Source organism: Eurosta solidaginis, chromosome 4, assembly GCF_040869045.1.
Source record: "Eurosta solidaginis isolate ZX-2024a chromosome 4, ASM4086904v1, whole genome shotgun sequence".
In the NCBI taxonomy this organism is placed as follows: domain Eukaryota; kingdom Metazoa; phylum Arthropoda; class Insecta; order Diptera; family Tephritidae; genus Eurosta; species Eurosta solidaginis.
The window spans coordinates 170,012,459-170,032,688 of NC_090322.1; the positions used below are offsets into that span (position 1 = coordinate 170,012,459).

Below are 20,230 nucleotides of genomic sequence, written 5' to 3' on the forward strand. Positions count from 1 at the left end.
TTTAACAATCGGTCCATTTGTGGTTACCGGTGAAATGTTTGTTTTTGTTTCACAATCAGCTGATTTACGGAATTTTTTCTTTTTTTATTGCTGTGTTCCCATTTGTGTGCCAATAGTTTTTGCATAATTAACCAAACTTACAGACGCTTCTAGAGAACATTAAATAAAAATGCTTTTCAAATGCCAAGAAGATAGTTTTCTGAAACAGGTACAATGCACTTTTTAATTTTTATTTTTAAAAGTGATAATAATGCTTACATTATAGTATACAACAAAAATAGTATCCTGTGAACAGGCTACTTTGGAATGGACGCCACCTGGTGAAAGTGAAGCGAAAAAGCTGAAAGGTTTCAATGTAGTTTGCGAAGATACAATTCTTTTCCCCGAAGGCGGCGGACAACCCTGTGATTATGGACATATAAATGGCGAACCTGTTCGTTGTGTATTGCGCAAGGGAGTTGAAGCTGTGCACTTCGTTGAGTGTCTAACACCATTTCAAGTAGGTGATGTTGCTAAACAAACGATTGATTGGACTAGACGCTTAGACCATATGCAACAACACTCTGGACAGCATTTGATTACTGCTTTATTTGATGGTGAATTTAAATATGATACAACTTCATGGTGGCTAGGAACAGATATATCATATATCGAATTGGATACTCATCATTTGATAAGTCCCGATTCATTGGATACAATAGAGCGTAAGGCTAATGAGTTGATACGTGAAGGACGCAAGGTTAGCGTAGAGCTGACGGATCCTGAATATGCAATGCTGGTAAATTTTATGCACATACTATCCTAAGATTACTATTATTTTTAAAAAATTTGGCCTTTCAAGTATACAGATGCTCGTGCTCCACGTGGCTTGCCAAGAAATCATGTTGGAGTGGTACGTGTTGTGCGGATTGAAGGTATTGAGAGTAACATGTGTTGTGGTACACATGTTACAAACATATCGCAGTTACAGTGCATAAAGCTGTTGTATGCCGAAACGACTAGGAGTGGTGTTAATGTACATTTTGTGGTCGGTGAACGTGTGCTGCGAAAACTTGGCGAGATCTTTTTGCGGGAGCAGCAATTAAATTTAGCGCTGAAGTATGTTTTAAAAGCTTTGTCAGTGGACCAACAAAAGATCGCTTAGCATCGAATTTGCTGATTAGTTGTGCTTGAGCGACACGGTGTTTCACGAATATTATGGTATGTGCTGGATAACCATACCAATGGAGGTAGGTTGCGGATCGGTTGACGTTCCTAGTGTATTTTTGCCATAAATAACATCTCAATATTTACCTGCCTTGTACTTATAATGTTGCTGCTGCATCCGGCTTAGTCGACTGAGAGCCTGTGCGTAAACTTCCCAGAAGTAATGTATAGTGCCCCAAGTTTATAATAATCATCTGCGATGGCGGGTTTTCCTGTTGTTGTTGTAGCGATAAGGTTGCTCCCCGAAGGCTTTGGGGAGTGTTATAGATGTGATGGTCCTTTGCCGGATACAGATCCGGTGCGTTCCGGTACCACAACACCACAAGCCCGACCTTCTCGGGAACGATTTATGTGGCCACATTAAACCTTCAGGCCATCCCCTCCTTCCCCACCCCCAAGTTCCAAGGGGGCTTGGGGTCGCCAGAGCCTCGTCTGTTAGTGAAACAGGATTCGCCGCGGACAGGTCAGGTTGACAATTGGGTTTGGAGAAGCTATATATTGCGCTGGCAACCTGATATTTTTGACATTCGGCGGTAGCGTGCGAAAAACGACAATAATCGGCGGCGGCGTTCATTGGCGGCGTATATCTCTAATATACATCCCCCAATGCATAAAAGTTGCAAAGTTACCAATACGATACTCTGAGTTGATCGTCATTAATTGCCTCTTAACCGCCTAAGCGATTTTAGCCGTTTCGTAACAAATCGCGCAAGCTATCCCTGATGCGCAATAAGTGACGTCACTTGGGAGCAACAAGAGTGGTAATGTCTTCCTCCACCTGCCTCCCCCAGCTCAGTGAAAGTATCTACCTTGTTCTGCTTCTAAACTGCGGTTTCGATTGAAGAACTTTCTTGATTGCAGAGTCTTCGACCATTCACATAACATGACCCAGCCATCGAAGTCTTGGGGTTTTTATTCGCTAGACTATCTTCATATCCGCGTAAAACTCATACAGGTCATTATTACACTTCCTTCGATGCTCCCCGTCGGCATCCCGGACAGAACCATACATCTTCCGAAGAACTTACTCTCGAACAGACGAGATGGCTCTTGCATCTTCTCTCGACACCGTCTATGATTTCGAGCCATACATCGCTGGTTCCATCCATCAAAAGTGACATGGCAGTCAAGGCGCGAATACCACGATTATTTCATGGATGACAGCAAGTACTTCGTCTTGTTCTCATTTACCGCAAGTCACACTTTTTTTTGCCTTTTTATCTAATCCAAAGTTCTATCACGGCGCATTAGTTAAGGCCAATAATGTGAATATCATCAGCATACGCCAGTAATTATATTTTTACATCACCGCTCGTATAACTTTTTCTAAATAGTTTGATGTTCATCATACGCCCTGGGCCACGTTAAATACAACATATTGTGACGAATATTAGCATCACTAAGCTGATACTAAATAAGTAAAGGCACAACAACAATAAGCTGGCACTCTTGTGTACGTAAACAAATCAATCATCATTTACACCAGGCATGCTTAACCAACGAACCGATATCATTTCGTTACGATAATTAACGTTAATAAACGAAACAAAGTCATTTCGTTTTGTTTATTAACGTTAAGAACGTAAAATTAACGAAATGATTTTGTTTCGTTTTCTGCCATATCAAAACGAAATCAAATCGTTTATGTTGATTATTAATTTCAAACTATGCTGGCAAAGCTGATTGATGGCGAAGTCATTGAAGGTGAAAGCATTAGCCAAGCTGATTGCAACTTTTCTCGTGAATTTTGACAGTACGAATATTTCTCAGAGTATTTTTGACATTACCACCAACGAATTACACAAACAAATTACATGGAGTTTGTGTGTATGTCCGCTCGCTGTTACCACCTTACGGCTTCACCATGGCTATAGCATTGCCAGCACAATTCAAACATAAAGTATCACGTTTTTGTTAACGTTTTTAACGTTAACGAAAGCTTTTCGTTTCGGTTAAAAACGAGATACAATTTATCTTTATAATTTTTTTATCGATAATATTTCGAAGTGTTTCAACGGAAACGGTGGAAATATTTTGATAAACGATTAGCTTAACGTTACGGTGCATCCCTGATTTACACACATACATACAAGGCAACGAAGTAGTACTCACGCATACACCCGCATATGGCTATAAGATAGACATAAACTACAAATATACATGTATATAGAAATTACCAAGTAGGAGATACAGCAGTTCTACAACGTCTAGACGTTAGTAGAAATATGCGAACGAAGCAACGGAGAGTATAAAAGCAGCGCAAGCTGAGTAATCAGTAATCAGTTTGATTTAAACACGCAATTAGTTGTGAAGTATAAGTGTTATTGTGAAGTGCTCTCAAAGTAGTCTAATAAAGACCATTTTGCATCACTGAATATTGGAGTTGTTTATTCGACAATTTAGCGATTCGAACGTTTGCAGAAAGTGTATAATAACAAGGATTTCCCAAAATTCCTTACAATATTTTATTACAAGTAAACATGTTCTAAAAAGAAAAATTTGTCAAAACAAATTCACTTGTATTACAAGACTTGTATTTTCGTGAAACGGGCCCCTGTACGACTAACGCAAATTGTCAGCATATACTTATTTTTTTTTTTTTTGCTATAAAATGTAGTATTCTATAAAATTATTCCGAAGCTGCTGCCTTTTCAAATATTAACATTTAAATATTAAGATTTGCTAAGCTTTTCTTGCTATTTGGGCACCCGATCAACATTTTCGTAGCTTTGATGGACTTTTAACCGACTTGGTATAAACTGCTAGCTACAACGAAAAAAATAATAAGTAGGCCAACAGGCAAAAAAAAAAAAAAAAAATATAATATATAATGGCTTAAAACCTAAGTTTATGCTTTAAAGTCCTTATAAGCCGTAAGGTATGCTGTTACACTCCGAAAGTTTCTGGATGGATGAAAAGTAATCAACCTTTTGAAAATCGCTATAACTTTTGCAAATGGCTCCAAATATCACTTTGGGCTTGACATATGGGAAATAAACAAGCACAGAATACAAATCTACATGAACTTGTTTCCTCTTCAAGAATGTGAAATATTCTGAAGGAATCATTTTAGCCTAATGTTGTTGTTGTTGTTGTAGCGATAAGGTTGCTCCCCGAAGTCTTTGGGGAGTGTTATCGATGTGATGGTCCTTTGCCGGATACAAATCCGATACGCTCCGGTACCATAGCACCATTAAGGTGCCAGCCCGACCATTTCGGGAACGATTTATGTGGCCACGTTAAACCTTCAGGCCGTTCCCTCCCTCCCTACCCCCAAGTTCCATGAGGAGCTTGGGGTCGCTAGAGCCTCGTCTGTTAGTAAAACAGGATTCGCCGCGGATAGGTGAGGTTGACAATTGGGTTTGGAGAAGCTATATATTGCGCTGGCAACCTGAAAGGTTGCGCTACACAGCCGCTTGAATCTGGTATTTTAGTCGCCTCTTACGACAGGCATACCTACCGCGGGTATATTCTGACCCCCTAACCCGCTAGGGGCGGCGGGTTTTCCTAATTATTTTTCTTATTATTTCGAAAAGTAAATAAGTAAACGAGTAAATACGAAACTTTTTACGTGTTCCATTTTCTTCATGTTGGAGTACTCTAACAATACTCCTTTGCAATGCGTTTGCGGACCACCATCAGCCGATCATTGCTCGTTTTTTAACGACCGTGATCACGACGCGACGTTTAGACGGTTAAGCGCCAATTAAGTAAGTAAGATCACGACACGATGACGAACGAACAGAGTTGCCAAAAGTAAAATATTACATACAAATAACTGATAAAAAATTTTACTATAGCAACTCTGATAAAATGCAACTGCGCACTGGTTTTATGTATACATACTATAGTATAGAGAAATATTAGTTTCTTTAAGCGGGAGTCATTGGTGTCGTATGTCGTATCGCTGTATCCGTATCCCTAACGTAATCAGCTGTTTATCGTTACGACGGTAAACCAAACCCCAATTGGTTGGCTACGATACGGTTACGACCTTAGCGGCACCAATAATCGATTGCATTGATTCTCATAAGATTGGTCGAATCAGCTGTTATAAGGTTACCGATACGGTTACCGATAAAGCACCAATGTCTCCAGCTTTATTCACGCAAATGTTAAATAACATAAGAATATTCGTAGTAAAAAATATAAAAGTTGTATTGCCCCTCTTCATTTACTTTCATTTTAAATTAAATTCACTCTGATAATTCTTTCCGACACAATTCCTCTTTAGTACTTTGGCATATGATCCTCTGTGGGTGCTCCATGGAGTACTACAGTGAAAATACTTTGGAAAATACTCTCACGTATGTACTCTATGGAATACTCACAAACAAAGCGAGAGTGGGATTATCTACTCCTCTCCTAGGCAATCGCAATGTTAATTGGAGCACATTTTTTGTATGAATACAGATTAGTTTTGGAACACTCCTATACTCCCAAAAGAGTATTCCTTACATTATTTATGGAGTACTCGCGTTTTTTGAAGTGTAACAAAATTAAATGAAAAAGATGGAATCGATTCTATTCCGATCGACACTCGCAATATGGGATACGACTCGATTTTTTCGGGTCAACTAAGCGAACTTTTGTTAATCCCCTCCAATATTACCAAATTACAATAAAATATACGTATTTACACTCTTGTTCATATCTAGAGGAGGTCCGACGCAGCATTTGGATTTGATACAAAAACTACAAACGAATTTAAAATCATCAACCAAAGCATTTGAAAAACTACTAAAAGATGTTGCTATCTCGGAAGCTGAGAAAATTGAGACTACACGCCCTTATCCCAAATACTATTGCCTACATCGTAAAGATGTCATCGAACCAGATTTCATAAACACCTTTTTGCGCAACGCCCCTGAAAACATATTTTACTTCTTAACCGTTTCGGAAAACACGACAAACAATGGTAAAGGGGTTATGGTGTTGAGAGGAGAAAAAACAGACGTTCAAAAGTTTGGTCCAAAATTTATTGAGCTACTAGAAGGCAAAGGAAATGGTTATAACGGCAATTACCAAGGCAAATTTAATAACGGTACAAAAATTCCTGAATGCAATGCATTGCTTGAAAAACATTTTAATGACAATAAAGAGAACAACTAAGCTATTCAAATGAATCTGCACGCAACACACTAATGAAGAAACTTAATCTACACGTAACAAAGTAAAATTCTACTTTATTGTATGGTTTTGGGTCGTTAAATTAAATAAAATGAATTGATTTGCAGTTGCAGAAACTTTGCTTTTTGCACTTTAGCTACACGTCAAAACAACAAAATCCAATAACACTAATTAACACTGGAGGTTTTAGGTACACTGCATACATAGCTAAAGTAAATCATCAAAAATTATAAATAATTAATATCAAAATTGTGCATTTTCCATTCCAGTCGCCAGTAGTGGTCCCAGAAACCCACATCCACTATATGTTTCCAAAAGTTCGCATAATCAACTTGTGTGTATAAGCATATCGCTGGATATGTGCAGTCATCTTTGTCATACAAATCCACCCACAATATAGTGCATATGCCCAGAGAAAAGGTACGTAATCTATTTTCATTTATAGCTATTTCTAAATCACGTAGGTATGTTGCAGAGACAGGGTTTTGCATTGTCTTTGAGACCATTGCCATTTGATTGCTCCATCCTCTCAGTGAATGCATTAATTCTTCCTCGTCTGGATTATGTAATGCACATTGGTATAAAGTGTATGCTGTACCGGTAATTGCCAGCGCCTTTCTTGGTTTTGAACGGGCACCTTTTATCACATCGACCACCACACCACTGTAATCACTGCCGAGACTACGCCAATATTGTGCCCATTTTTCCACAACCGTACCTTTCAATCGTTCCGGTAGCGTAAATTTATTGCTAATACGCGTCCGTAAACTGGCGAGGGGATTTCTTAGCGAGAATAAACGCATTACTTTTGTAAATATTTTAAAATAAGATTTAAGAAAAGGGGTACCTTTTCTACTTTTTTGACGTAACAGCTGATAACAAATAGCACCAAAGCAGATATGGGAAAAAAGCTATCGATAACGTAGATACAAAAAAAGTTTGCACACATCCATGGCACAATTATATGTTGCCGTATTAAGGGCCAATTACGCCCCGATTCTAGTGTGGTAACAACATTCTTCACCACGGTAACGGCGCTTCCCAAGGCAGTCGGTTCTATGTACCGGAGCCACTCGGGATTTTTTCCGACCAAGGACTGTCATTTCAGTGTGACCCCATCTAATTTGTTTCGTCCCTCCCACAAATTGTCATTCTCCCAGCAGCTCCTTGCAGCAGGACTGCTCCATATTCTCTTACTCCGGGAAGGCATCGAATCCAATCCGGATCCGTCTCCTGACCCCGGTCCTGAGAAATGGTTTTGCTGCATCTGCCGGAAAAGAATCTTTTTAGGACGGTCATACTCTGTTCAGTGTGTCTCGTGCAAGGGATAGTTGCATCGGACAGGTTGTTCTGGGCTTGATCCCAAAACCCGACGTCCACGTAACTTTTATAAATCTTTTGTGGCTCCTTGCTGTTCACGCTCAAGGGCGTCCCGTAGTCTACGTCTAAGCGCCCCACTACCTTCCAGCAGCCCCGCTGCTCAGCAAGCCACAACAAGTACCCGCTGCTGCTCGCGCCCCACGGCGCCAACAACTCAAACAGCTGCTACGCTCATAACTACAACCTTCGTTGTAGAGTCGGAAGCAATGCTGAGCAACAGCCCTGCCCCCGTCTTCTCCCCTCCTCTTTTCCGGCAGCAATCGTGTAGCTCTTAGTCCCTACCTCCGTTTGCACCGTTTGCCAGCACAGAATATATATGTTTGCGACATCCGCCCCCAATGCAGCTCCTGCCTTGGGTGGTGCCACTTCCCTAGATGTTCTGGTCTCCGCGACGACAACCCCCCGACGGGTTTCATCGCGCCATGTAGCCAGGTCGCAAACCCAAATCATCCGGGTACCCCAATGCTTGGTCAAGGACGCCCAGTCCTAGGGCCACAACAGCAATTGCGTCCTGGCCTTCCCCAACCCAGGCGTAGTCACCCGTCACTTACCCCCAGAGTGGCGACGTCTCCCCTTATGCACTTCAGAATTCTGCAGTTAAACTGTAATGGACTAACTGGGAAGATTACGGAGATAGTCGATTTCATGAAGCGGCACAACATCCGCATTGCTGCGATTCAAGAGACTAAACTCACAGCAAGATCTGCATTGCAGACCTGCTCTGGGTATAACGTCCACAGGAAAGACCGCGAGAGCGGAAATGGAGGCGGTCTCGCGTTTATCATACACCACTCTGTGCAATATTGTATATTTGATCCTGGCATCGACCGCAGGGACAATGTCTTAGAACGTCAAGGCCTATCTGTCCGGTCAGACGATGCAAACCTAGAAATCATCAACATCTACATCCCTCCTGCCACCTGTTGCCCCAGTGGATACCGCCCTAATATCAGGGCTTTACTCACTGGCAACAATCGCATTATCTTAGGCGATTTCAATGCCCATCATGATCTATGGCATTCAAACTTGCGGGCGGACAGTAGGGGTGAGATGTTGGCGGATCAAATAGAAGAAACGACGTTCTGCACAATAAACGCAGACGCCCCCACACGTATGGTAGGAAGCTGTCACAGCTCGCCAGATATCGCAATCGTGAGCGCAGAACTCGTAAACTGGGTCAACTGGCAGCCGATGGTAACATTGGCATCCGACCACCTGCCCATACTTATTTCGCTTGAGCGTAACGCCGACTTCATCGTCACTGAAAAACGCACTTTCATAAACTTCAAAAAAGGAAAGTGGGAAGAATATAAATCCTTTACAGACAGCCGCCTAGCTGCCCTCCCTATCCCGACTGATGCCCGCCTTCCGTAAGGTCATTAAATCCGCCTCGGCACATTACATTCCCGCCGGGAGAATTCCCGAAATCCGGCCCCACTTCCCGGCGGAGGCCGCAAGAGAACGTGACCTTATAAGACAGCTTGACCCACGCGACCCCCAAATAAGGGATATAAACCAACGCATCAGATTGCTTGTAGATGAACACAAGCGGGCGAAATGGGAGGAGCACCTAAGAGGTTGTAACCTCTCTACCGGTCTGGGTAAACTTTGGTCCACCGTAAAGTCCCTATCGAATCCGACTAAGCACAAAGACAAAGTTTCCATCGCCTTTGGCGACAAAGTGCTGTCGGACGCGAAAAAATGCGCGAGCGCTTTCTGCCGACAATATATAATGCATCCTACGGTCGACAAAGATAGACGGAGAGCCAATAGACGCGCACATAAACACAAATTCAGCGCGTCACCAATCACCATCACTGCTAAAGAGGTTGAGGACGCCATTGGTCGTGCTAAACCATCCAAAGCAGTGGGCCCAGACGGCATAGCCATGCCGATGCTTAAAAACCTAGGGAAAGAGGGGTTCAAATATTTAGCGCATGTCTTCAATCTGTCTTTTTCCACCTTTGTCATACCTGAGAAATTGAAAATGACCAAGGTGGTCCCGCTACTAAAGCCTGGGAAACCAGCCAACATAGGTGAGTCGTATCGTCCGATATCTCTCCTATCGCCAGTAGCAAAGACGCTTGAAGCCATTTTGCTCCCTTATTTCCAAGCAAATTTGCAGCTAGCCCCTCATCAGCATGGCTTCAGAAAACTCCATAGCACTACCACCGCGCTAAATGCCATTAGCACCCAGATAAATTGCGGTTTAAATCAATACCCCCACCATAGAACAGTACTCGTAGCGCTAGACCTATCAAAAGCTTTTGATACGGTCAACCATGGCTCGTTACTGCAGGATCTGGAAGGGTCTACCCTTCCCCCATGTCTTAAAAGGTGGACCGCAAATTATCTGGGTGGTCGGCAGACATCGGTGCAATTTAGAAACGAAACATCAAAACCAAGGAGAATTAAACAGGGCGTGTCACAGGGTGGTGTCCTATCCCCACTTTTGTTTAATTTCTACATATCTAAGTTACCTTCACCACCGGAAGGAGACACAATCGTTTCCTACGCCGATGACTGCACAATAATGGCCACAGGCCCAGGCCCAAAGATCGATGCGCTATGCAATAAAATAAACGGCTACCTCCCTGATCTCTCCATTTTTTTCGCCTCGCGAAACCTGGCATTATCACCGACTAAATCTTCCGCGACCTTATTTACAACATGGACGCCCCAAATGTCGACCATTTTGAACATCCACGTCGATGGCACTACGCTACCGACTGTCCGACACCCCAAAATCTTGGGTGTGACGTTTGATCAGGATCTACATTTTGGTGAGCACGCAGCCGCACTTGTTCCCAGAATTCAGAGCCGTAACAAAATCCTCAAATCCCTCGCTGGCAGTACTTGGGGAAAAGATAAAGAAACGCTCATGACTACATACAAAGCAATTAGCCAGCCGATTACGTGCTACGCGTCACCCATATGGTCACCAAGCCTAAAAATCACCCACTGGAAGAAACTATAGGCCTGCCAAAATACTGCTCTCAGAATCGCCACGGGCTGTCTTATTATGCCCCCAGAACACCATCTGCATAATGAGGCGAGAATACTCCCCATCAGGGAGAGAAATGAGATGCTGACCAAACAGTTCCTGTTGAATACCCAGAAACCTGGGCATCCCAACAGACATCTGATTGATGAACCAGCACCGCCTAGGGGCTTAAGGAGTCATCTCCGTAAGCATTTTGAGGAAATACGGCACCTGAGAACCCAGCCGTATGAAGTGAAATAACACAAGCAGGTCCTTGGTGAACTCCATAAAGAGGCGTCGGACCTTTATGCCGGGAATTGCCCGGTGAATCCAGTACTTAAAGACAAGTATCTAAAACTTGCGGAAGAGGAACGCATACTCCCCAGGGAAACGCGTGTCACTCTTGCTCAACTTCGTTCTGGATACTGTAACAGGTTAAACTCTTACCTATCCAGAATCAACCCCGACATACAAAATGTATGCCCCGCTTGCAATGTGTCCCCACATGACACCAACCATCTCTTCAATTGTAATGTGGAACCAACGCCTCTAGCACCCCTTTCCTTATGGTCCACCCCTGTTGAAACGGCAAGTTTCCTTGGACTCCCGTTAGAGGATATTGATGACAATTTGTGATCGGTCGCGGCTATTAGGTGGGGCGAGCATTGCTACAACAACAACAACAACCACGGTAACGATATCATGTAGCAACTTTTACACCCTTTTGGTATTCTACAGCTATTGTTTAGAAAAAGGCAAAACTGAAAAATAAAGAATTGTTAGCGCAAATAAGTAAAAATAATAGTAAAAAAGTTTGGCCCTTGCTATACATATTTGTTTACATTATATACTTTCACAGAATAAATTACAATATATGTACCTATTTAGAAACTTATCATGCATAATATGCATATACACATCGTCCCGTTTATTCGTTAACCTCGTATCTGCAAGTGAAACATTTTCGGTAAAGCGAACACGGTTGCCACACCATGTTTTCATTTGAGACCAAAATTCATCGAAAAAAAGGACCAAATTTTTGTTTTATTTTATTAGTTCCATATAAAATTTTACTAAATATAGTGAAGATTTTAATTCAAGCTGAACAAACAAATATATGTGCATGCAACCAAAAATGGTACTATATTTTGACATAGGACAAGTCTTTGTCTGTCACCAACCAAACGTTGTGAACCTAGTTTTGGTCACAAAGCTCTTGGTAATAGCATTATGTTGTTGATTGCAATGAAATAAAATGTATAGTGCAATTAGGTTTTAGTAAAAAACGGTTCAAAATTTGCGTTCTGGTGTTGCCGAACTAAGTATGTGGAAAACTCAGTAAATCATAAATGAAACTAAGCAATTTTTTTAGTGCTATTTTTATAGATGCTTACTTTTTCCCTTAACGTTTAAACTTCATATCAGATCCTAGATTCAGTAAGTGTGAGTTTTAATCCCAGGCCTCCGTGTTTCTGCTAGCACCTACGGGAATAATTTTATACAAAACATTTCTTCCGAAATCAAATCTCTTTCCATTATAAGGTGGTGGCACGTCGACATAAATACACACAAACATACACTATCAAAGTATTTTGTTTTTGTATTACCGTAACGCGAGATTTTTAAGTAAATATTAAAATTTTTTAAGATAAGAATTTAGAAAAAGGGGTAGTTTTACAAAAGCCCCGCAGGCGAAAATTTTTAATAAAAAATCGCGCGATTTTTTATTAAAAATTTTCATATTTTATCATACGAAAAAAAAAAAAAATAATGTTCTTTTATTTGCTGAAGAAAAGCGGCGCAGGCGAAAATTTTTAATAAAAGATTGCGCGATTTTTTATTAAAAATTGTCATGTTTTATCGTACGAAATAAAGAAAAATATAATGTTTTTTATTTGCAGAACAAAACTGTCGCAGGCGAAAGAGCAGAGAAGTGAAATAAAGAGAACAGAAGTGAAAGAAAGAGAAGTGAAATGAAGAGAAGAGAAGAGAAAGGAAGAGAAGAAAAGTTCATTTTTAGTGACACTTCATTGGTCAATACAGTGAGAGAATCAATTAATTGCAAGCAGTTTTACGCATACAACTGAATGTGATTATAAATCCGAGCAATGTCAACACCCCAAATAATATTAGACTACAAATTATTCAAACAGTTTTACAAAGACAAAATACATTGATAGTGTATGTTTGTTTGCATTTATGTCGACGTGCCCCCACCTTATAATGTTCTACCAAGATGAAAAGATATCACACCTGCATATGTTTTCGTTTGTTTAATTGCAACAACGAAAAAAGCGACAATAGTACCGACGGGTTTTCCGCGAATAACTTTTAAACGAGATAAAAAATATAGTTTCTTTCGGATTCTGAATCTTTACGAAAATACGCGTCTTTTGATACCGCTATCGACATGTGCGACCCGAACTTTAAGTGCAGGGGGCCTACTCTGTATTGCGATGCGAAAGGCAGTGCGATGCGAAAATAAATTGCGATGCGAAAGGTAATTGGAACTCGGTAGCGCTATCGCATCGCTAACAATGTCGCTTTTTTATTTTTCGCTAATTTTTTGCTTGAGTATGAATCACTGACCAAACTCAAAGAAAGAGAACAAAAGAAACAAGGCGATTACAATTTCGGCAAACGATTAATTTTTGTTGAACAAATTAAAAAAAGGATTCTGTAGCATTATGGAACGATTTAAATGAAGAAAGGATTTATTTAAATAAAGAAATCCTCCCAGTTCAGAAATTGAACTGGAAGAAGTGAACGTGATAAATACAGAAAACGTGGAAAATCATAGAATGGGAAATATTGCTAGTTGTATCAGAGAACAAATAAAAAATGACATGATTTCCAATAGAAATGCTTTATAAAAAAGTGGTTTCGATTTAGTTGTTATTTATTTATGTATTTTAAGTCCACTAGGATTACAAATTGTTGCTTTTGTGTTTGTTTTGTGTTTTGAGTTGTCCTATATATTTTTAAATGAATATAAAGATATCAACTTATAAAATCATCAATTAATACTTACATATTTGAACAATGCGAATGCCTATTACTTGTAGCAAGAAAAATGCGAAAATGAATGCTGTTTGACATTCGCTTTCGCTTTACAGAGTGCCGGCAATGCGAAAAGGGAGAAAAATTGCGAATGGGCAAAATGTGAATGCGAAAGTCAAAATATACATGCGAATGTCAAGATACAGAGTACCGATTTTGCGATTTCGCGTATTTTTTCTTTCGCATCGCAATACAGAGTAGGCCCCCTGGACTTAAGTTGAAATTTTACTAAATTTGGAAATTAAAAAGCTTATATTTCATAAACTAGAGTTTCCTAGAGCTGCGGATTCCATTTTGGACCCCCTCTACCCCTAAAAATCAACAAAAGATTGAAAATCGTGGCACCTTATATAAAATCCAACCCAAAAGCTGATCGAACCAACCTTGTGGAAATCAATGTAATCGATTAATGGTGCCATACCATCACAAATCACGCGAGTTCAAAATTGCTTCGTTCTGCGCATCTACGTCACACTTGACTGCTTCAGCGAATGAAAGAGAGAAAAAACAAGAGCTAAAGGAAAATTACGTAAAAATTGTCCATGAAATAATGTTTACATGCGCAATGCGCCACCTTCTATAATTCCATCACGCCATACCATAAAGCTAACGCCATAACCATACCAGATTTTATTCATTGTTTTGGATACGTTATGACTAACAGCCTGATTCTAATGTGGTAACAACTTTCTTCACCACGGCAACTTTCTTCATGTGGTAACTTTTGTACCCTTTTGGTATTCTGCCCACGAAAGTAGCCGGATAATTGTTTACCCACTAAAATAGGTGGTAACATCGATGTAACCACACAAAAGCTGTTGTTTAGAAAAAGGCAATACTGAAAAAGAATTGTGAGCGCAAATAAGTAAACATAATAGTAAAAAAGTGTTGCCTCTTGCTATACATATTTGTTTCCATGTACTTTCACAGTATATATTACAATATAGCTATGTAAAAACGTATGCATGTATGCACATATGTATGTAAAGTTATGCAATTAATAACGTTTATTATTCAATTCAAAGTTGAGTATTCAAAATAAGTACAATTAAAGTTATGGTTTAAAGTGGATTACAATTAAAGTAGGTTGGTACAGCGAATGATTATAGTAACGACGGCTGCTTTGGTCGACGGCTGATTACGACTGACTTGTCCGCTCGCTATTAGATTTTCTCCGAGCTAATTTACTCAGGCTGTGCGCTCGTTATTCGCCTTGAGTGTTTTACGTTTGCGCTGCCATATGTGTTGGTATATGCGTGCTATCACAGTGCCTCCTCACCCGACTTACATTCGGCCACCCTGATTAGTCATCTGCCTCAGATGACAAAAGCTCTTCGTTGTTGACTGTATACTTCCAAAGTTTCATATTATCGCAACTCGTGGCCGTATTACAGGGCCCCTCTACATCTGCCGCCTTTCTAACGTTGAACCGGCCATTTCGTTTAACTTGTGTGATTTCGTACGGGCCGAGATATTCGCTAGCCAGCTTTCGTCCGGCTACAAACTGCGTGCGTCGTATTGCTACTAAATCGCCGATCTTGTACCCGTATTCCTTCTTTCGTTTGCTATCAAACTGCTTTTTGTATTGATTCTGATTTCGTGCCTCGCCTCTTGCCGCAAATTGTGCCGCCCTTCGTCGTATGCATCATATAGCTCCTGCTCGAGTAAGAGTTGTATCTGATCACTGCATGTGTGGTTCATTTTGACACCAAACATAAGTTCAAACGGCGGCCGCTTTGTAGACGCATGAGTATGTGAATTAATAGCTTGCTGTACTTTTGGAACTAACTTGAACCATTTTGCAGGTTCTTCTGCCGAGAGCTTTGCAATAATCGACATAACCGTTCGATTCACTCTTTCGATCTGTCCGTTTCCACGTGGGACCCCGGTAGTGCTCCAGATGTGATCAATACCCCTCTCCTTTACGTGCTCGGAAAACATATGTGCCGTGAACGCGGCACCTCTATCGGTAACTATGCGTGCGGGGTTTCCAAAAACCGCAGACCATGACTCCAGCTTCTGAACCGCTTCTTCGCAACCTGTGCTCTTTGTGGGGTACAGCCACACAAATTTGGTAAACGCGTCGACGATTGCCAAGATATATTTATACTGCTTTGAGGTAGCGTCCATTGGTCCCAGATGGTCAATATGCAACGTATGCAATGGTTGGTCACCTTTATCAATTACGTGCAGATAACCCTCTTTTTTACCCAACTTCTTATTATAAATGATACATTTCACACAATTGTTGATTACCTGCGTAACTTTTTGTTCCAGGTGTGGTATCCAATAATTTTGTTGTATAGCATGCATAGTTTTTTGCACCGCAAAGTGACCAACATTATGAGCATCGACAATAATTTCTTTTTCCATCTGCTTTGGAACCACCAAAAGATCGTTACCCTCAATATTTTTATATAACAGCCCACCTTTTATTTTAAAAGCTCCGTATGGTCGGCTATCCAGTAGATCTGCGATTGCTTTAGTCATTGTATCCTCTTGCTGTGCTTTTTTAATACGAGCCGCCAACTCCGACGCTACTATCATAACCTGCTGTGGGTATCGACTGAGGCAATCAACGTGCTTTAACCTTTCGCCTGCTCGGTGCTCTACACTAAAGTCGAAGTCTTGCAAATAAACCACCCACGAGGCAACTTCTCGGGGTACATCCTTTTTACTTAACGTTTGTTTGAACGCCGCGCAATCAGTCACTAGCTTAAAATTAATACCCAACAGGTAGTGACGAAACTTTTTAAAAGCGAGGTATACCGCCTTCGCTTCCAAAACATAACTGTGCTGTCGCGCTTCTGCCCCCGTCGACTTTTTGCTCCAGAAGTACACTGGGTATAGCTGGCCGCTATACCATTGCAATAGTGTTGCACCGAAACCATCCTTCGACGCATCTGTATGTACCTCAGTCTTTGCATTTCTGTTGTACAACCTTAGTACTGGCTCTTTAGTCAAACAATTTTTCAGCGTTTGTACAGCTTCGACTTCAGCTGGACCGATAGCAAACACAGAGTCTTTACGTAGTAGATTTGTTAATGGTCTGGCGATGTGTGAGTATCCTTTAATGAACTTTCGAAAAAATCCCGTTAGGCCTAAAAACGACTGCACGGCCTTAACATTTTTTGGGATTGCAAACTTATTAACCGCATCCGTTTTCTCTTTGCCTGGCCACACGCATCCATCTTTAACAAAGTGACCCAGGAAACTTACAGATGCCTGCATAAAATGGCATTTTGGCCATTTGATTTTCAAACCGTGTTCTGCTGCCGTTGCAAAAACCAGCTTTGTCTTAAGAAGACAATCATCAGCTGTTTCTGCGTGAATGATAATATCGTCCATATATAAGTCTAATACGTTATTATTTATTAGATTCTGGAAGACATAGTTAACGAAACGTATAAAAACGGCGGGAGAGTTGCAGAAGCCAAACGGAGCCCTATTAAATTCGTAAAGCCCCCTTGTTGTTGTGAAAGCGGTGTATTTTTTGCTACTCTCTTCAATGGGGACGTGGAAAAACCCATTTTCCAAATCCAAAACCGTAAAAAATTTCGACTTCTGCAACTTTTCGAGTACGTCCTCAATTATAGGGACCGGAAAACAATCTTTTAGTACAGCCGAGTTAAGTTTTCGAAAATCCACACAAATGCGGCACGTACCGTCCTTTTTCTTCACGATAACCATGCGGCTGGCGAAGTTGGACGTAGACTGTCTTATGATTCCAGCTTTAAGCCACTCATCAATTTGCTTGTTGACTGCTTCAACTTCGTGGAATGGTATGCGACTTGGAGCGTGCCTGAACGGGACAACGTTACCCTCCGGAATGATCTTCAATACAACTGGACATTCCTCAACATAATCGATTGGCTTGTAGTTGGCAATCAAGGAGCGAATTTCGGCTTCGTACTGCGGAGGAACATCAACATGAGAATTTGTGTCGGTTACATTATAAATACTTATCTGATTAAGATCCTCATAAGTTTCCCCCACGTTTAGTGGAGAAAACTTATATCCATCTGCTGTCGCCGCCAAGTTGAACTTCGAAATAAAATCGTAACCCAGTAGCGCATCATACATAACGTCTTTGTCAGATACTACAATGAATTTTTGCTGCGTCAGTAAGTCGTCAACACCTACTTCAGCAACGAAACACCCAATTGGTTTTGTAGATTTAGTACCGAGGCCGCGAAGCTGTTGCATATATGTTTGCTGCACACCTCCACCAACTTTTTCGAATGTACTTTTTTTCATAATAGTTATATCTGCGCCCGTGTCTACTAACCCGCTTACTTCGACGTTGTTAATCTTTATGTTTTTACAGCGTTTCGAATTATGAACCAGGTTTACAGCAGCAGCTACAGTTGGACAGTCTTTCGACATATGCCCACTTTTATTGCAACGAAAACACTTTGTTTCTGCTTGGCAATTTTTCCGCATATGATCCGTAGCGCCACAGTTAAAGCAATGTGTTTTCTTTTCGCTTGAAATGTGCGAACGCTTCTCGTTTACGTGTACTTGCCCTTTATGCTCTTTGTTGCTTTTTTCCCGCAAAACTATTTTCTCGTAAACTTCGTATTGATCTTGCAATTCCTTATATGACTTACAGCTCCAAAGGTTGTATTTAAATTCGTCTTTTAATTGCAGTCCACCAACTATATAACGAATCACCGACTGCGTGTCTATATTACTACGTGTAGCCAATTTCTTCATCTGCAGCACATATTCGTGGAAACTCTCATTCTTTTGTTTTTTCCGTTCTCGTAGCTCTGCGTGAACATCAGCACTACACATTTTTGACTTGTCAAATTCGTCTTCCAACATTGTGCGCATTGCACCATATTCGTAAACAGCTACCGATTCAAGAAAAAGTTTCGCAGTTTTCGTCATTTTCGCCCTTGCTTGCACGTACTTCTGTACATTGTTCAAACCGTATGCAGCTGCGTTTAATTCAAAGTTAGTAAACCAGTGTTTCACTGGCATATTTCCTCCATCAAATTCGGGTATAATTTTGCCAAAACTTTCTGCCGTAATTTTGGTTTCGGCCTGCTTTGTTTCGTCTGCTTGGATTTTCAATGTAAGCAATTGCACCAGCTGTTGTAGCAATTCATTATTCTTACATTCCACTGTTTTGTTTTGTTCTGCCATTGCCGCTGCTTCTTTTACTGCTTTCTGCTGCTCTGCTTCGGCCATGACTTTCTTGGAAGCTGTCTGAGCGTATTCTCTCCACCTCGTTGCCTGCTTTGTTGAGCGTGTGTTGTAACGCCGTCCCACTTCCTCTACCTGCTTTGTCTGCTTTTTGACTTTGGTGGTGTTTTTTGAATCGCCTGCGCTTTGGCGACTAGCACGAGTCATATGCGTTGAACGGAATTTTTTTTGACCGATCAACGACCCTTTTTTTTTTTTTTTTTTTTTTTGCGACTGAACTGCAACTGTAGAAGTACTGTTTTGCCCACTTCACTTTAATGCGCTGCTTGCCTATTGTTCTTCAATTCGGCTGCAACTTACATAAGTTTGATTCAATTTGTATTAAGGTTCGGCAGGTTGAGCCCCCAAATGTAAAGTTATGCAATTAATAACGTTTATTATTCAATTCAAAGTTGAGTATTCAAAATAAGTACAATTAAAGTTATGGTTTAAAGTGGATTACAATTAAAGTAGGTTGGTACAGCGAATGATTATAGTAACGACGGCTGCTTTGGTCGACGGCTGATTACGACTGACTTGTCCGCTCGCTATTAGATTTTCTCCGAGCTAATTTACTCAGGCTGTGCGCTCGTTATTCGCCTTGAGTGTTTTACGTTTGCGCTGCCATATGTGTTGGTATATGCGTGCTATCACAGTGCCTCCTCACCCGACTTACATGTATATACACATCGTCCCGTTTATTCGTTAACATCGTATCTACGAGTGACACATTTTCGGTAAAGCCATGGCGGAACCATATACGGTGGCAGCATGGTGACATATCTACAAACATAAATAAAAATTCCATGTAAATCGTTTTTGTAAATTCGATGGACAAATGTAAAAATCGTACTGCGCCGGAAGTTGATGTATCAAATTAAATAAAAAAAGTTTATATTCAGCTGTCCCATGCTGCCACCTTGTATCGTTCCGCAATGGGTAAAGCGAAAAAAACCAACTTTTAAATTTAACCACAGACACTGGTGAGTTTTTTGGTAATGACAGCGTTACCACTTTGGCCAGAATCGCGAATAAAACAACTGCTAACGATTTTCGGTTACGTAATGTTCTGGGTACTATTTTGCCGGTAACGCTAAGAATCGGGCCGTTAATCTGTTATTACTCTTTGAAGTTTATACATTACATAACACAGGGAATGTTACCAAATTATCTGAGTGATTGGATACAGTACAATCATGAGATCCATAACTATGGTACTAGGAGTAGCAGAAATTTAAGACTGCCCAAAGTAAGAACCGAGTTCGCAAAAAAGACCTTAGA

At 40.8% G+C, this 20,230-nt stretch overlaps 2 protein-coding genes across 2 annotated transcripts; one reads left to right on the top strand and one right to left on the bottom strand.

Annotated features, from left to right (window-relative positions):
• Positions 1-53: 53 nt before the first annotated feature.
• LOC137250611 (alanyl-tRNA editing protein Aarsd1-B) lies at positions 54-6,756 on the top strand. The gene is made up of 4 exons (XM_067783723.1): positions 54-208; positions 266-778; positions 842-1,098; positions 5,865-6,756. The coding sequence occupies exons 1-4, from the start codon at positions 170-172 to the stop codon at positions 6,316-6,318; spliced, it is 1,263 nt and encodes a 420-aa protein (XP_067639824.1). The 5' UTR covers positions 54-169; the 3' UTR covers positions 6,319-6,756.
• LOC137250619 (mitochondrial import inner membrane translocase subunit Tim29) lies at positions 6,367-7,234 on the bottom strand. Its single transcript, XM_067783743.1, has one exon. The coding sequence runs from the start codon at positions 7,137-7,139 to the stop codon at positions 6,564-6,566; it is 576 nt and encodes a 191-aa protein (XP_067639844.1). The 5' UTR covers positions 7,140-7,234; the 3' UTR covers positions 6,367-6,563.
• Between the last annotated feature and the right edge of the window lie 12,996 nt (positions 7,235-20,230).

Coding starts and splice junctions, on each gene's coding strand:
- LOC137250611 (XM_067783723.1), top strand. CDS start 170: ATGCTTTTCAAATGCCAAGAAGATAGTTTTCTGAAACAG. Junction 779..841: donor ATCCTGAATATGCAATGCTG/GTAAATTTTATG, acceptor TGGCCTTTCAAG/TATACAGATGCTCGTGCTCC. Junction 1,099..5,864: donor CAATTAAATTTAGCGCTGAA/GTATGTTTTAAA, acceptor GTTCATATCTAG/AGGAGGTCCGACGCAGCATT.
- LOC137250619 (XM_067783743.1), bottom strand. CDS start 7,139: ATGCGTTTATTCTCGCTAAGAAATCCCCTCGCCAGTTTACGGACGCGT.